Source organism: Macaca fascicularis, chromosome 14, assembly GCF_037993035.2.
Source record: "Macaca fascicularis isolate 582-1 chromosome 14, T2T-MFA8v1.1".
Taxonomy (NCBI): Eukaryota; Metazoa; Chordata; class Mammalia; order Primates; family Cercopithecidae; genus Macaca; species Macaca fascicularis.
In genome coordinates, this window is record NC_088388.1 from 14,024,084 (window position 1) to 14,042,373 (window position 18,290).

General features: G+C 41.9%; 2 protein-coding genes across 6 annotated transcripts in view; one reads left to right on the forward strand and one right to left on the reverse strand.

Annotated features, from left to right (window-relative positions):
• Positions 1–446, reverse strand: part of LOC102122322 (membrane-spanning 4-domains subfamily A member 4A) — a 124,984-nt gene extending 124,538 nt beyond the window's left edge. Inside the window, exon 1 of the mRNA XM_065528134.2 lies at positions 332–446. Coding sequence (XP_065384206.1) covers positions 332–438 — 107 coding nt within the window. The 5' untranslated portion in view covers positions 439–446. The remainder of the gene's footprint in view (positions 1–331) is intronic.
• Positions 447–1,934: 1,488 nt separating this feature from the next.
• LOC102126012 (membrane-spanning 4-domains subfamily A member 6A) lies at positions 1,935–14,636 on the forward strand. 5 transcript variants are annotated; one of them, XM_065528137.1, is made up of 8 exons: positions 1,935–2,084; positions 3,029–3,224; positions 4,622–4,782; positions 6,279–6,413; positions 7,976–8,032; positions 10,622–10,831; positions 13,094–13,195; positions 13,983–14,636. In XM_065528137.1, exons 3-8 carry the CDS (start codon positions 4,636–4,638, stop codon positions 14,076–14,078), a joined length of 747 nt encoding a protein of 248 aa, XP_065384209.1. In that variant the 5' UTR covers positions 1,935–2,084; positions 3,029–3,224; positions 4,622–4,635; the 3' UTR covers positions 14,079–14,636. The 5 variants fall into 5 exon arrangements, with proteins under 5 accessions (XP_065384209.1, XP_073868657.1, XP_073868658.1 ...); XM_074012556.1 differs by having other exon boundaries at positions 10,622–10,727; XM_074012557.1 differs by lacking the exon at positions 3,029–3,224 and having other exon boundaries at positions 10,622–10,727.
• The last annotated feature ends 3,654 nt before the right edge of the window (positions 14,637–18,290 follow it).

An 18,290-nucleotide genomic window follows, 5' to 3' on the forward strand; every position in this document is an offset into this window, starting at 1 on the left:
AAATCAGAGTATCAAGAAGTCCAAGCCAGGTCAAAACCAAAACCAAAGTATCAAGCAATCCAAGCCAGGTCAAAACCAAAACCAAAGTATCAAGCAATCCAAGACAAGTCAAAAACAAAAACCAAACTGCCAGTACAGGCACGTCATGGGTGATTGGACCACTCTTCCACTCAAATGGAGTGGGCAAGTTCCAAAGACCAGTCTTATCAAGTTTCAGATGTCCAGACTTCAAGTGCCTGCTCCTTCCCAGTGTTCAGCCACTGCTTTGATCCTCTGCTAGGGCCTACCACACGCTGCTCTGGCAAGGTGTTCCACCGGGGCAATTGCCTACCTGGGAGCGCTCTCAGGATCCACGTCAGTCAGGCTGGCTGGAGTCTCCTGCAGGGATGCTCCACAGGGGAGGCCTAAGCTGCCTAAGGGGCTGCCTTGACCATCCATTAATCACCTCGCTTCCTGGTCAGGGAACCAAGAAATGAAACAGGACAAGCCACAGACAAACCCCTCAGACACCGAGTTAAAGAAGGAAGGGCTTTATTCGGCTGAGAACTTCAGCAAGACTCACATCTCTAAAAACCGAGCTCCCCGAGTGAGCAATTTCTGTCCCTTTTAAGGGCTTACAACTCTAAGGGGGTCCCCATGAGAGGGTCATGATCTATTCAGCAAGCAGGGAGTGTGTGACTGAGGGCTGCATGCACTGGTAATCAGAACAGAATAGAACAGGACAGAGATTTTCACAGTGCTTTTCCATACAATGTCTGGAATCTACAGATAACATAACCATTTAGGTCAGCGGTCGATCTTTAACCAGGCCCAAAGTACAGCGCTGGGCTGTCTGCCTGTGGATTTCATTTCTGCCTTTTAGTTTTTACTTCTTCTTTCTTTAGAGGCAAAAATTAGGCATAAGACAATATGAGAGGTGATCTCCTCCCCTAGACACAGAGCAAACATGGAACAGAAAGTAGGGTGGTGGTTAACAGGGGCTAGGAATAGGAAGGACAGGGGTAGTTGTTCAGTGGGTATAGAGTTTCAGTTTTGCAAGATGAAAAAGTTCTAGAGGTCTGTTACGCAACAATGTGAACAAAATTAATATTAGTGGTTTATACACTAAAAAAGTGGCTAAAATAATGAATTATATGTATTTTGTACCACAATTTAAAATTTTAAAAATGAAATTTGAGAAATTGATTTAAAGAAAACATTGTTTGTTTCTTGCACACCTGCCTTTACACAGAACACACAAAAGCCCTTTTGCTCCTAGGTCAGTAGTTCTCAACATGAATGTGAGGGGATTTTGTTCTCCCTCCATCAGGACACATCTGACAATATCTGATCATGTTTCTGGTTGTTATGTAGGGTAGGGTTGTGCTGGCATAGGCCAGGGAGTCTGCTAAGCATACTACAGTGCACAGGATAGCCACCTACTACAAAGAATTGCCCAGTCCAAAGTGGCATTAGTAGCTTATTTGAGAAACCTGTCCAAGATCATTAATCAGAATGTGTTATTGATATATCAGTCTTCTCCCCTCTGGTTAGGTTGGTAGAGTTCAGACTCTGGAAAAAACTGGGAATGTAAAAGGCTGAATGAGTGTAAGCTGAAAGACAAGAGACAGGAGTCTTGTTTGGAGCTTACTGAAGTCAAAATGGAAAAAAAGGAAGATTGGGGGAGGAAAGACAGTGAACAGACCACTTTTAGGTCAAATTCTTTAGGGTTCTGTACTAAGCACCTTACGTATGTTGTCTCACATAATCCTTAAAACTCAGAAATCATTTTAAGATAAATAGTACAGAGAGTAAAACAGACTGGAGAGGGAGTCTTTGCTTGGGTAGGCAACTTTAACTGGTTTATCAGCACATTTCCCGGAAGGGAAAGGGGGTGTGATTGCTCCTGAAGAGACCCAAGCTCCTTTTTAATCAAAGCTCAGGAGGAGAGCTGCATTCCACTGTTTCACAGATGCTGTGAGGGTGGCAAAGATGCAGGGCACCCACCGGAAACACAGCTGGCACTCTGTGAAAGTGGAAAGGGCACCAGGAGCGCGGGTGAGCGAGGCTGGAGGTGATTCTGCCCCTCTCCCCAGGCTTTCTGGGTGAGTCCATTCCCCCTCTCAGACTCACTGTTAGAACTCAAGGCAAGCCAATTACATTTCGTAATGTCTGTGTCATTCTGATGCTGAGAACGAATCCAGCCTTCTAAATGGTGTTTCTTAACTCTTTTCTTCAACAGAAGAGTTAATGTGTGGAATGAAGTGTAGAACCCATGGCCCTCTGAGGTGGCGGTGATGGTTCAGGTTGTGTTTCTGGGTTCATTCTGGCAGCTCCTCCAAGGAAAGGAGGAAGGAAACTGGCAGGGTGGGGCTTTGCCATCGCCCTGGCTAGCTCTGGTTTCCTTGCCTGATACATTGAGGTCAGCTTCAAAAGAATGCCCAGTCAAGGGTTTGAAGGGCACAGTGGCTCTGTCCTCACAAAACCAGCCTGCATATGAGTTTGCTGAATTCATTTAGGTCCTGCTGAATCTTTCCCATTTGTTCCTTCTCCATTTCAATATTTCAATACTTCCCTAGAGGGGCCCAACCTTCCTGGAGGGCAAAGATCTGTTGTTAGAGAAAGAAAGCAGCCAGAGGAGGAAGAGGACTTCAGGGTAGGCAGCAGTTGGGCAATGAGTATTGAAAGGTTGCTTTCAGCCTGCCAAGACTTGGAGAATTAGAAAAGCAAGTCAAAACAAGTGAATACACAAACTATATATATAAAACAATTTTTTTTAATTTTTATGTTCTATATTACTATTATTAGCTATATATTACTGAATGTTCCTTTAAAGCAGTATAGTCATTATTGCTATTATTATTGTTATTATTATGGTTGGTTATATACAATGGAATATTGTTATTTATCTATATTATGATTACTAGCACTATTGTTATTATTATTTACATGTTATTGAAAGCCTCAAAGCAGCATACGCTTTTTATAAATATTTTTGCTCATGTTTATGACAATTCTCCAGTGTTGGTATTGCTCCTCTATTTAACAGATTAGAAAACCGAAGCTCCAAGAACAGGCTTGCCTAATAACAGGGAACTTGTACACCTCAAAGTGGCAATTCACACAGAAGGCTCCGTGACTCCCGAACTCTCACAATTATGAGGTGGTCTTTTTCATAGTTTTTCTGAAGTTACTAGAAGTTTACAGAAAAGGAAGTGCAGGCACATTTCACAAATCTACAGTCTGTAAGTATCACATCCTGTATAGCTGTAAACACTGGAATAAGGAAGGGCTGATGACTTTCAGAAGATGAAGGTAAGTAGAAACCATTGATGGGACTGAGAACCCAGAGTTAAAACCTCTTGGGAGCTTCTGAGGACTCAGCTGAAACCAACAGCCACAGGTAGGTAATGCTGAAAGACTTTTCTCATGTCACCGTTCCCTTGCCGTGACCTCATGAGAGGAGTAATGTGACTTGAAACTCCTTGACAGCAGTTAAGAGACACTAGAGCCTTTGGAAATAGAGTGGGCAGATGGAAGGAGTATCTGTTTTTAACTCTGTTTCCACTGTATTCTGATTGCGTGAACTCAGTGAGTCGCTTACCTAAGATTGTGTAATTAATGGGAGTAGAGCTCTTGTCTCTTCAAATGTGTTTAGACCATTTGTAAACTGGGCAGCCTGTGGGTTGAGAATGGTGTAGTGAAAAGGGATCCAAACTGAGCTTAGCAACAAATACCACAGCCTCGGTGGTCTTTATGCTAAAAAGTGGGGAGGACCGAGGATGCAAGCCTATGTGTTATGACTCCAAGACTTGTTCTCATACCACTGCATGCAGCTGCTTCTCCAGCCTGAGTAAACTCAGACGCAGGCTGGCATTGCCAGGTGGGAAAGTAGGAAGAGGTGGAATGATCTAGAGATTTATGCAAATGCTTCAGACTCCAGGAAAGCTGTGATCCAAGACTGGTTTTACAGTTTCCCAGATGTGTGAACCAGGGTGAACAATAAGGGTAACTGCAAATATTTCTTCAGCATTAACTCTGGGCCACACATATGCGCAATATGTATATTATTTGCATTCATAACTTAAACTTTATTTTGCATGTCCTTATTTATTACATGTTTTTACTAACTAACATGCAGAGCTATTGTAAGGATTAAAAGCACTGCAGGATAAAAACTAAGAACATGTCTAGTAAAATATGATAAACATATCTAAGATGAATGCTAATAAATAGTATTATTAGACAAAAAATAAGTAAGCAGAGTTCATTTATGAGTCTGAAAATTCATCAAATATATGGCAATACAGTTGTTGTCTGTAGGACTAGGGGAAAGAGAGGTTGCCTTTGTATATTGCAAATTTTGTGTGACCCTTTGCCTCTGGACATTGGGGCCTCTCAAGATTCATGTTGCTGCCACCCTGTGATGTGTTTATTATCGATAATGGACTGTGTCAAACATTGTGGAAAAATCCTCATGAAACCAAGGTTGTGTGGTTTTCACTGTTCCATATTATCAGTTTCTTTCTCTAATGGACAGGCCAAGCCTGGACTAATTGGCAAAGACCAAGTTACAGTTTTTGGAGCCAGAACCTGGGAGCTCTGTACTTTTTAAGAGGTAAATCTATTTTTTCTTCCATAGTTGGTAACACCATCATGACATCACAACCTGTTCCCAATGAGACCATGATAGTGCTCCCATCAAATGTCATCAACTTCTCCCAAGCAGAGAAACCCGAACCCACCAACCAGGGGCAGGATAGCCTGAAGAAACGTCTACAGGCAGAAGTCAAAGTTATTGGGGTAAATCTAATTCAGAACATGTTGGAGAGGGGTTGGGGGAAGTGGGAAGAGATGATGTATGTCTTGGGACTGGTCATCTGTCCTGAGTGTGGAGACCCTTAAGTTTTGCCAGAAGGACTTTGGAGTAGAAGCCACTTGGAGAAAACTGTCCCAGAACTTTTCCACAAGAGGTTGTCTTAGAAATATATTTTCCCTTATTCTGAATATGAGGAATTCATTTTCTATGTTGTCTTTGTATTTTTACAATACAGTGCTTCTCTGTATTTTTTTTTTACAAAAGTAATGGTGGTAAATAATTACATATTGTGTGTGTGTGTATATATATATTTCACAATTGCATGCTTAATAATCCACACCGACTTTTTGCAAAGAATTTTACCCTCACTGCAAATTAGAGGAAATATACACCTCCTTTACCTCTTTTCTCCTTACTTTTTTGAGAATGGAAATGATATTCACCTTCTGTTTGCCTCTGCACTTACGTGATCTGAGGTGAGGCACTCCATTTGACTGGATTTCAGGACCTGATGGGACTGGTTTCCTTGCCTCATGTACAATCACGTGGGTTTCTGTGAGGCTCATGTGACATAAGGTCTAGAAAACTTCTTAGTAAATGATAATAGAGCTGTGAATCTCTGAGGTGGACGTCCAGGAGGGAAACTACCTCCCAAGACAGAGCTTCCGTTAGACGTGAGAACATGCAGTATTTGGTTTCTGTCCCTGTTAGTTTGCTAAGTGTGATGGCTTCTGAATGATGAGAACACACGGACACATAGAAGGGGACAATGCACACTGGGGCCTTTCGGGGGGTGGATGATGGGAGGAGGGAGAGGATCAGGAAAAATAACTAATGGGTACTAGGCTTAATACCTGGGTGATGAAATAATCTGTACAACAAACCCCCATGACACAAGTTTACCTATGTAACAAACCTGCACTTTTACCCTTGAACTTAAAATAAAAGTAAAAAATAAAAGAGCTTCCAGAACTTCAGCTTTTGGTTTGTGAACTGCAGTTTCCAAGGAGGTGACCAGAGGGGCAAACTCCATGTCTAGTGGAGTCTCGGAGATGAGGGGAGGGACTTCTGCACCGCCAATCCTGCAGGGAATGTGGGGGCTTTCAGGTGCCCCTTGTTTTCAGGGAGGTAGAAAGCCAGTTAACTAGTCAGGGACTCAGAAGTCCTGAGAACTGGGAAAGGAAATCCCAGCACTTGTTTTGAGCTGGAAGCAGGAGCCATGAGCAGACCAGGACCTGAGAGGCAGAAATGCAGACGCCTTCCTGAGCACCTGCCAGACACCGAGACTGTGGCTTCTGTGGCAGAGCCGCACACCCTCCAGGGTGTCTTTTCATGTTTCTCACTCCAGTTTCCACAGGGTTTGTATCCTCACTGGGATCTCGCAGAAAGTGATAATGCATTAGAGCCATGGGAGAGGCAAAAAGGCCCTGTCTTTACAAATGCTGGTTTTCATCCCCAGTCTCCCTTTCTCTTCCCACAGACTATCCAGATCTTGTGTGGCGTGATGGTGTTGAGCTTGGGAATCATGTTGGCATCTGCTTCCTTCTCTCCAAATTTTACCCAAGTGACTTCTACACTGTTGAACTCTGCTTACCCATTCATAGGACCCTTTTTTGTGAGTAGAGTTTCTGAGGAGGGCAGGATGGGGCGAAGACGGGAGGAAGATGCCAATAGCTTAGACTTTCCACCTGCCACCTTGCTATGTTTGATCTGCCAGGAGCAAGGAGTCAACAGTGAAGCTTGTTCTCCTGTGTGTGTAGTTCAGGGAGGATTGAGTACGGCAGGATGACAGGGGTTGCCTGATTTTAGATCAATTTCTTATCAGACACAAATAAGCATTTCTTTTTAAGATTATCGTATTTTTCAGATTATCATCTTGAGCTATGATGAAGCTAGTGACTTCTCTCCAGGTTTAGGCAAAAAAAAAAAAAAAAAAATCCATGAATTACAATAAAGTTGGGAAGGAACATTTTATACAAAAAAAAATGAGCATCAATGGAAGACAGCATACACTCACAGAGAAGCCACACTGTGATCCCCCCATGCTTGTGGGGATCATGGAGGAAGGAAACTTACATCTCTGAACATTTTGAAAATACTTTTACTGCATTGACTGATTCCCGCGTAAGGCTGAGCCGATAGCTATGCCCAGTGATTGACAGGAAATTCCTCTGAAATAGCTGCAAGTCTGGAGTTTCAAAAGAACTTAGTCCTTTTCTCAGAGAACTGCTTTCTCTTAGATGGAGGCTTTCTCATAGTTAAGCTTCCCTTTCATAGATGTTTTTTCCTTCAACTTCCTGCAATTTGGTTGCTATTTGTTTTTCTTACATTTGTATATTTGATGCACCAAGAAGTCCACCTTTTTGTGTATCTTGTCCATTTTTCTTCTCTTATTAACTAAAGTTACACTTGGATTTGGACTTCATTGGTTTTCCCCAAATGACCTTTTTCTGTTCCAAGATCCATGCCAGGCTACTGTATTACACTACATTACATTTTGTCATGATGTCTCCTCAGGCTCCTCTAGGCTGTCTCAGATTTTCCTTTTCCTTGAGGACTCTGATAGTTTTGGCTAGTGCTGGCTGAGATTTTTATAGAATGTTCCTAAATTTGGGTTTATCGGTTTTTGTTTTTGTTTTTGTTTTTTTTTTTGATGTTTAGAGTGTGGTGATGAATTTTTGGGTGATGATGACAAGGTAAAGCACCATTTTCATCAAGTCGTATCAAGGGTCATGCTACCAATATAATGTCACTGACACAATTAAAGTTGATCATGTGTTTGGGGTAGTATTTTCCAGGTTTCTCCTCTGTTAAATTAGTACTTTTTTTTTTTTTTTAACCATTGTGTTCATGTCCTTCCCTAGAGAACATCTTACACCAAAACTGTCTTATTTTGTTAAAAAAACAAAACTTCTTTCCTGGCTTTTAAGGTCTTTTTTTTGTTTAGTGGGATACTTTTTGTTTATTAGGATATATTTCTGTTATCTTTTTTTTCTGATGCTATCTGAATGTTATATGGACAAAGGGACAAATATATGTCTTTAAATGGAACTTACCTCATTGATCACTGGTTTCTCAAGGCTTTTCCCATGACAGTTTTCTATAAACATTTTGATAGTGACATTGCAGTTACTCTGTACATGGAAAGTGACCTGACCATTTTCTCTTTTATCTTAGTTTATCATTTCTGGCTCTCTATCAATTGCCACAGAGAAAAAGTTAACCAAGCTTTTGGTGAGTATAAGAACTGTAACCCACAACCCAATGGATCAAAATAAAACTTAGACAGAACTCGTTAAGGCCAGTCTTTCTACTTTGAAAAGTTGAAAACTCAGTTCCAGAGCAGACAGTTGTTAGAGTTAGGAGCCGGGCCTGGATCCTCTGTATCCTTGTTCAGAGCACATTTATCCAATTATTGTACCCTACATCAAAGTCTGCATTCAGAGAATTATAATATTCCCTCTGCCCATGACGAAGAATCTATCACAGAGAAATTGTGCCTGTTTATGATGTCCTTTCGGTGACAATTAGCCTTCAAATTCAGGTTTTCAGTGGCAAGGAAGCTGACAGTGTTATAAAGAGGTCTATTGGTTGGGGTCCACTCTTTAAGCCCAGGTGTTACAACCCTTGAAAAACAATGAGTCAAAGTTTTGTTCATGTGAGGTATCCAAAGTAGACACAGAGGCTGCTATAGTATACTACATTACATTTAGGCATGATGTCTCCTCAGGTTTCTTTAGACTGTCTCAGATTTTCCTTCTCCCTGAGGACTTCAGTCGTTTTGGGTAGTGCTGGCTGAGTGTAGTCTTTCATCTATCTCACCAGAAGAATAATACTTTTATTTTGTTTGAGTATAAATTCTTGCACCCTAAAAAGTTGTCCCTAGTCATTTGTGTTGGCTAAGAAAAGAAAATAAAAAGCTTTACCAGTCTTTAACCCTTATTCCAGCAAAAACTAGAGTTGGAAGTGGCAAGGAGATAAAGGCTGGATTATAGGGAGAATCTTCTCTTGTCTCTAAAGTTTCGTTAAGTCTTCACTCAATCCATTATCCCTCAAGGGGCTGATGTGAGAGAACGTCATATGATGCAATTGCACCAAAACTCAATTTAGAAGCTCTGGCTACAAAAATCTCCCAAAGTCAGCAAGGAAGTGAGAAAGAGTACCCAGAAAAATGCCAATTCTTTTTCTCATCAGTATTTAGAGATTATTATTTGGACCCCACAGTTAGACTCTGAACTACTAACTAGATCTGTGCTGTTTAATTTAACTTTCTATGATGATGGAAATACAATGTAACTTTCTATGATGATGGAAATGCACTACAGCTGCACTGTACAACATAGCAGTCACATGGGGCTGTCGATGATGTGAAATACAAATGGTGCAACCGAATAAAAATTTCTCTTAATTTTACTTTAAATATAGATAGTCCATGTGGCTATTGGCAACCACACTGAGTAGCCTGGCACAAACTTTTAGTGCTTTCAAACTTTCAGGAGGAAATAGATGGGCCTTTTACTCCAGAGAACAATCCCACAGTGAACATGCAGGAAGCTCAAGGATGCAGGATGTGGTCTCGGGGTGGGCTCACACTCACCAGAAACATTGAGGCTTTAGTGAGTTCTGCTCTTGTCACACATTGTACCAGCCCTTTTTGAGACTGAAGAAGAGTGCCATCTCGAGACAAATCTAGCTTATTCTAAGAAATATATACTCTAGGCATCAAGACTACTACTGGCTACCAGGAGGCCCAGGAGTATACCCTTTAGTCATTATGTTGGGAAATTGGGGTCCCAGAGCATCAACTGGTGAGTTTCTAAAAAAAGAAGTGCCCATGTGGGATTAAGTAACCCTTTACTGTACAGCTGTGGGGTGTGCCCTGGAGCCTACCTACCTGTAACTATAGCTTTCAGAATGCTCTTAGCTCAATTCTCTTTTCTGTGTGAGTTGGAGTAAAGGAAGTCACTTCTGAGGTCAGTTTATTTACTCCCTTCACTTCATAAATGTAGAAATGAGAACCAGAGTGGGAAATAAAACCAAGGAACTGATTACCCAAGGGAGTAAGCCAAGGCAAGTCTAGTACTGTGACCTCAATATTCTGACCTCCAGTTCAGACCTTTTTCTTATACCTCCCACTGCCTCCCACACATTACACCATCCTTGGGCTGCACCTAGACCTCTGCCCACAGTCACCCCATGCTGCGCTCAGTGTGGCCAACCGTATGCCTGCCCAGGTTCCAGGGCCTGCCTGAGACTAAGAACTACCCCCTCACTCATCTCTGAGAGGTGTGCTTTTGAGAGAGGCAATGGGCATGCAAGAGTGAACTATTAGGTTGGTGCAAACATAATTGTGGCTTTACAGCAAAAATCGCAATTACTTTTGCACCATGCTAATACATGATCTGCCTTTTCCGTGTAGCTGATGCTTCCACCAGGGGTTTTTGAGTTGAGTGAGAGAGAAACTGCATCTAGTTCATTGCCACCTTTGCTTTGGGTCACGCTCTCTTGGTAATGTTGCAGGGAAAGCCTCATGAAGGCCCTGCTATCTGTCCTGGGGAAAGAATTTAGGAGAGTAACATTCTCTACCACACCACTGAGATCCTGCTTAAGGGGAACCAGTTCATATGTTCATTCGTTCAGCCAAGATGTACCTCGGAGATTGAGAGATTTTTGCTGTACACTGGAGAGGCATACAGCAATAAATGATTAATCCCAGACCTCCTGAGGGGACAGATAAGGGAATAACTTACAATTTAATGGCAAAGACATATAAGAGATTCATGGGTCATTAGCAATGATCCTTACCTAGCATTTTTCTTTCAGGTGCATAGCAGCCTGGTTGGAAGCATTCTGAGTGCTCTCTCTGCCCTGGTGGGTTTCATTATCCTGTCTGTCGAACTGGCTGCCTTAAATCCTGCTTCCCTGCAGTGTGAGTTGGACAAAAATAATATACCAACCAGAAGTTATGTTTCTTACTATTATCACGATTCACTTTATACCATGGACTGCTATACAGTCAAAGCCAGTCTGGCTGTAAGTATTTTAGATGGGATGTTCTAATTTTATGAAGTATTCAAAAGCCTGGATTTCTTGTTATTCCTTCTTTTGAAAATCTCTCTATTGGTTCTGGTTTGGGCATCTGGGGGAAGGTCAGGATTATGTAAATCAAAGGGGACTACATGGATGAGACTAAGGCGATTACATAGTAATAGGGTGGAATTGAAAATGTTAAATAAGGTTGATGATGAAAAAATAAAACTTATTGTTTGTAGAGGTTCTTAATTATTAAACTAATCCAATTTTGGAAGCATAAATTATGAGTTTATCAGACTGAGAATTTTGGTACATGGAGTGGTGAATTAAGAATGGAAACAGAGCAGAAAGTCCAGGAGATCAGAATATGCCAACAAGGAAACCCAGTATGTGTGTGTGGTAAGGAGTGAATTTGGTTTGAGAAGACATCAGATTCAGTACTAAGAAAAAGAGAATAGGAAATATGGGGATAGAAGATAAGGGCTGCTTCTTCTGATATCACAATAATGAATACTACTGATCAGGTGAGAATGCAATATTATTGTTGCTTTTTGTTATAGCTGAAAGAAGTATGATATATTAAATCAGGAGATAAGAAATATAGGGAGATGGAGAGTGTAATTGAGAATGATTGCGGGAGAATTCTATCTCTTTGGAAGAAGAAAAACAACGAAGTTTGGCTAACAGAAATAATATGTCTGCAGTTGAAAGATTAAGGGGCATGTGCACAGTCAGCAACACATTGAGAAAAAAACAGACAACATAAGAGTAAAGAGATGGCTGGGCACAGTGGCTCATGCCTGTAATACCAGCACTTTGGGAGGCCATGGTGCATGGATCACGAGGTCAGGTGTTCAAGACAAGCCTGGCCAAGATGGTGAAACCCTGCCTCTACTAAAAATACAAAAATCAGCCGGGCGTGGTGGCGGGCACCTGTAATCCCAGCTACTTGGGAGGCTGAGGCAGAGAATTGCTTGAGCCTGGGAGGCGGAGGTTGCAGTGAACTGAGATCGTGCCACTGCACTCCAGCCTGGGTGACAGAGCGAGAATCCATGTCAAAAAAAAAAAAAAAAAAAGAGTAAAGAGATTGCAGTATATTTGTTGTCCTGCAATCATAAAAATGAGATAAGCCAGGAGCTCAAATGGAAGATGGACAGATAGAAAGGTCTGAAGAAAGTCATGTTTGTACAGCACTCACTATGAAGAGGGCCTTGCTCCCAAGGTAACGGTATAATGAGAAAAAGTACAAGTAAATCAGGCTGACAGTAAATAGTACAGATTAACACTGGGCGCAGCCAATTCCACCTTGGGAAAAATTCTGAAGAGAAATTTCAGAGAAATTTGTTAGTGAAAAAGTATAAATTCATGATACATTGGAAATAAGAGAGATTCTGTTGAGCTTGCTTGCTGGAACAATTTCTAGGTAAAGGAAAAAAGTTATATTTATATCTTCTCTTTAACTGTATGTAAATATCACAAACCAAAAGTTCATGTGATCAAATTATCTCCCTTTATTATCAGATGGTCAGTTCTGCACAAAGAATGTCTCAAGACAGAAATGGTAGAACCCCTCCTTGTGAGTTGCTAGTGGTGATTAGCAATTCTGGCAGTTTACGACCTTCATGGATTTTTTCTAAGCCTTCCAGCCACACACAAAAAGGCACAAACATAAAAAACAACAAAGAAACCACAAGAAAGATCAAGAAGAAATCCAAAGGGGTTCAAATACATAGACAGGGATGTCAATACTGAATTTTACAAAGGACTTGCACAGTCAAAGCCTCCTTGATCCTTACAAATCTCTGAGAAAGAAATGTTAGTAGGCATGTTTGATACATGAGGAAACAGAGAGAGAGAGAGACTTGTCCAAGCTTACACAGCTACTAAGCAGTAAAGGTGAGACTGGAACGGAGCTGCTGATTCTCAGTCCTGGGAGTTATTACACCACTCTGCTTTCTTGCCAAGTAAACAATGTCATCAGAACTATCGATGTCTCCGAGAAGTAAGAAATAAGTGTATGAAGTAGATTAGTTGATTTAGTTACTATTCATCTCCCTTTCTCCTCTCAAGGAAATGAATGAGTTAAGGGGTTGAATTAAGACAATTGTGAGGTGTGGGAGGAGCAGTTTTATTTTCCTGATGGTGTCCTTTCTTTGTTCTCTAATGGTTGAGGAGGTCTTCAACTCTATGGTCACCTCTCAACTAGGCATGAAGGCTTCAGCTGACCTAAGCACCACCAATCTTTTATTTCTTGACTTTCAGGGAACTCTGTCTCTGATGCTGATTTGCACTCTGCTGGAATTCTGCCTAGCCGTGCTCACTGCTGTGCTGTGGTGGAAACAGGCTTACTCTGACTTCCCTGGGGTGAGTGTGCTGGCCAGCCTCTCTTAATCTTGCCTGGTGTATCTTATCTCTGCACTGTGTTGAGCTATGTCACCAAGAATGATAGAAGGAACAACCAGCCAGACATGAGATACACGTGGGAGGGCGTTTTCATGGTGATGGAAGACAGAAAAGAAAAGCAGATGGCAATTGAGTCGCTGACAAGCTGAGAGTTCACTGGATATGAAAATAGTTCAAATGAGAAATCAACTGGTTCAATCTTCCCATTTTGTCAATGAAGGGAATGAGACTCTGGGAAGTTAAATGACTCACCTGGCATTATGCTATGAGTTTGTGCCTGTGCTGAGGACACTAGAACCGGGCTTGCCTCCCTTCTAAGCAGAAACAATTTCTGCCACAACCACTGATCTCTCTAATAGTATTGACTTGGTAAAGGGCATTTACACATGTAACTGGATCCAGTGAATGTCTTATGCTCTGCTTTTGCTCCTGGTGATTTTAAATTCTTTTTCCTTTTTAAAAGACATATTAAAAATGTACTGTTGAATCAAATTCCAAGGGATACCACCCCTATGGACTTATGGCTTTATTTAACTGTATTAAAAAGCCTTGATTTATCCAAAATTGTATTATAGAGTGTAGAATGAATACTAGATTGATAAGTTGCAATTATTTGAAGAACCTGGTGATATGCTCTACTTATCTTGGATTAGCTAAGAACTATGTATACAGTTGGAAAAATGGCATATATACATCTGTCTTGAACCTAATTGAAGTCTGAAGACCTAACATACTTTGTTTCTTCTAGAGTGTGCTTTTCCTGCCTCACAGTTACATTGATAATTCTGGTATGTCCTCAAAGATGACTCATGGCCCTGGATATGAAGAACTATTGACTTCTTAAGAAAAAAGGGAGAAATATTAATCAGAAAGTTGATTCTTATGATAATATGGAAAAGTTAACCGTTATAAAAAAGCAAAGTTTGAGTTTCCTAAATGTAAGCCTTTAAAGTAATGAACATTAAAACCAAACATTATTTCACTGTCATTTAAGATATGTGTTCATTGGGGAATCTCTTGATTTGCCTGACATTGACTTCAGCAAAAGCAAAGAGCTGTAAATTACCATTTACTAGACTAGCCAAATAGTCTGAATTTCCAGAAAACTAGGCAGAATGATCATTCCCAGAAACATTTCCCGGAAAATGTTTCCCAGAAAACTAGGCAGAATGATCATTCAATGGATCACAGTGAAGCAAAGGGCACAACCTTTTATTTTACCCCTTAATTGTCAACAGTCAACAGGAGTTAACTGACTTCTTGTGGTGCTCAGACTCTTTTATACTGGTGCCAATGTTTTATCCCATGGATTTTACTCATTAGTGTGTAAAGGCAAGCCCCATACAATGAAGTCTCAGGGTCCATGAAAGTAGCTGGCTTCAAAATAAAATCTTTGAGTGCATATTTTGTTTTGATACTTATTTTGTTGTTTTTTCCTTTAAACACAGAACAAGTCAACAATGACAGGAATAAACCCAAATTTGAACTCCATTTTCTCCCCCACAAATATTCAAGCAAAACTAATGAGCAAACAAAAGCTAACCAGGAATACTTATTTGTTATGAAGCAAAGACCTGTTGATACTTATTTTCTTATTGCAAGAAAGACCAATTGTGTAGAAATGTTAAGTCTCAGCATGTGTGCGCACACATACACACACACACACACGTAGAAAAATATTTCAATTTTACATGAGCTCCATTTCGTTGAAAGAACTGGTCATGTTTCTCTTGCTTTTACCCACTGTAGCAGGGGTCATACCCGCTGTATCAGATATCCTGATAGACAGCTTTTCTGCTGTTTTTTTCCCAGTCTGAAACTGGACTGTCAGATTCTTTGATTTTAGCTTTATCTTCAAACTCTCGTTCATTATATCTTCTCCTTGTCCATTGCACCCCCCACTGACACACACCATTTCTTTTGTTTTTTTTTTTTGTTTGTTTGTTTTTTTGTTTTTTGTTTTTTGTTTTTGTGAGACTGAGTCTGGCTCTGTCGCCCAGGCTGGAGTGCAGTGGCCGGATCTCAGCTCACTGCAAGCTCCGCCTCCCGGGTTTACGCCATTCTCCTGCCTCAGCCTCCGGAGTAGCTGGGACCACAGGCGCCCGCCACCTCGCCTGGCTAGTTTTTTGTATTTTTTAGTAGAGACGGGGTTTCACCGTGTTAGCCAGGATGGTCTCGATCTCCTGACCTTGTGATCCGCCCGTCTCAGCCTCCCAAAGTGCTGGGATTACAGGCTTGAGCCACCGCGCCCAACTTCTTTTGTTTATTTACCTATTGTGGACATTCAGCTTTTATTGACACTTATTGGATACAAGACACTATGTCAAATAAGAGAAACAGAGATGACAATGAAATTAGGGATGTATACCGGGCACTAATTATTATTTGAACACAGAATAAAGCAAACTTCTTCTGCCTAAAAGAATGTAGGGGATAAACAGGTGTGTGTGTGTGTGTGAGAGAGAGAGAGTCCTTCCTTTGAAAATCCACCTCCCCCATATCAATCACATGGTGCCACCTTCTGCCACAGGAGAGGACTATAACCCAGAGTCCACAATTGGTGTATTCATCTACTGTATTCACACTCCAGCTTTGTTCCTCACCCCCTGCCACCATGTCTTCACCACCACCACAGGACTCTGGATACCAGAAGTCTTACTGATTACCCAGTCAAACTTCTGGTCTTCAAAGTTCCCCCTGGGTCTCTCTTCAGCTTTGACTTGTTTATCAGAAAAGGCATCCAGCCCTTTAGGCAACACTCAAAACCACTTTTTATCCTAGGCTCAGCCTCACTGCTATGTCAGTCACTGATATCTTTTCTTTCAAGTAGCAATGCCCCTTTAGCCCAAGTCAAGTAAGAATGATGCCTACCTTGAGACAGAAGATGTATTGAGATAACCTTTGTAAAGCAGTTACCATTATAGCAGACACATGAAAGATGCTCAGTGAACTTGAGTTTTATTGTGTGTTTACTTCCCTTTGCTTTTCACTTCCATAGTCCAACTTTCTTTCCCTTTCACTCCCATTCTCTATGTCTAAAATTAACTTCAACCCCAATACATCACTGGGATTTGGAACCTAATTATACTCATCAAATCTTTCATTTCTTCAAGAAAGTCTGGGACAGGCACAGTGGCTCATGCCTGTAACCCCAGCACTTTGGGAGATTGAGGTGGGCAGATTGCTTGAGTCCAGGAGTTTGAGACGAGCCTGGGGACCATGACCAAACCCTAAATCTACAAAAAGAAAAAAAATCAGCCAGGTGTGGTGACACATGCCTGTAGTCCCAGCTACTCAAGACGCTGAGGCAGGAAAATCACCTGAAACTGAGAGGTTGAGGCTCATTGAGCCATGATCTTGCCACTGCACTCTAGCCTGGTGGACGGAGCGAGACCTTGAAAAAAAAAAGAAAGGAAAAAAAGAGAGAAAGTTGTAGAATGCTCTAAATAAGGTAACTCAGACTGTGTAGGAAACATGTTTTCTCTTCCCTTTGCAGGAGAAAGATTTTAGAATTATTGGCCTTTCCCAATTTCTGTACAATTGACTCTACTGACACCTTGTGGTGATAATGAGGAACAACTTTCCTCCCAAGAGAAATAGAAAAAGGCAAACCAAGGTATCTAGAATTCACTGGAGGTAGCTAATTTGACCATAGGAAATCACACTTGCCACCTTTGTCCTTTACAGTGTCTCCACATGTCATCAGTGAGGAGAAACTATGCATTTTTCAAAAATTCTTTATTATTATAAGGAAAGTGGCTGTGCTTAAGTCACGAGTAGGCCAAGGTAGACATCCATTATGGTATGACACAGCAGGTTTGGAGCGCAGGTGCACAACCCCATGCATTATGTAGCTGTTTAATATAACCTGTTTGTGTGAGCTCATACCTGGCTTTGAGCCACTATGTCAGTGACTAATGTAACTGCACTGCTGACCCTGTATGACAGGAGAGAGAATAAAGCCATGTCCCAAATGCCTACAATCCAAGTGTTCTTTCAGCTACCCACCACCTGTCCACCACCTCCCCTCAGAACCCAGCTGAGGTTGGAACCTGTCAATTGGCATACTCGGTAGGATCCCAAGATGAATGAGCCCTCAGCCTCAATGATCCCAGGTCAGCCATGTAGCCCCAGCATGAGTTGTGGTGCCTGGTGGCAGTCGTGCTGCTAGGATGGGCCTTGGAGGAAACATTGATGGTGGTGGACAGGTCCCCTGTGAGCATGGAGAAGGCACTGAAGTACCTGGAAGCACAGAGCAATCAGAGGACAATGCCTTTGCTGGCAGAGTTCAATGGGTGTTTTTGACTGTACTATGGTAAGTGCACACTCAGTCCCTGCAGGGTGCAGCAAAGGTAGGGAACCTCCAGGCACAAACAGAACACCTGGAGGCCCAGATACACAGCTTGGAATGAGAATTAGAGGCTGCCATTACTGTGGGCTTGGGCCCACCATCGTGGTCAGAGACGCCTGCTCAGTCTGATACTGAGGAAGAAGAATGTCAGTTGCAGGTTTGCCCAGTGGTCCATCAGAAAATAGAGCAGGAACAGCCATTGGGGTCCCAGGGTTGGGCTCGGGGACCCCCTACCATGACAGAGCAGATGTCATATGGTGCCTATACCCCAATTATGTTGTGGGAATTAGATAAACAGTGTCAGCAGCACTCGGGGGAACCTCTACCTGCCTGGATGCCTCATCTCTGGGATGAGGGAGCCAACAGCATCATCTGCTCTGCCTCTGAAATGGAAAAATTGGCCTCCATTACGACTCATCCCTCCCTCCATCAGTGATTGCAGGTGATCAGGCAGTTAACACAAGGCAAGGCGACCACACCCTAATTGAATGGCTGATGGTGGCCATTTGAATGGTATGGGAAGATGCCAAAGAAATACCAGAAACTCTGAGTAAATGGCAGTCATAGCTAGATTTAGTGTAAGTAATTGAGGAGATGGGTTCAGGAGATGGGTTCAGGGTTCAGAATCTGGGTTCAAGACTCCATGGTGAACTCCAGCTACTCGGGATGCTGAGGCAGGAGAATTGCTTGAACCTGTGAGGTGGA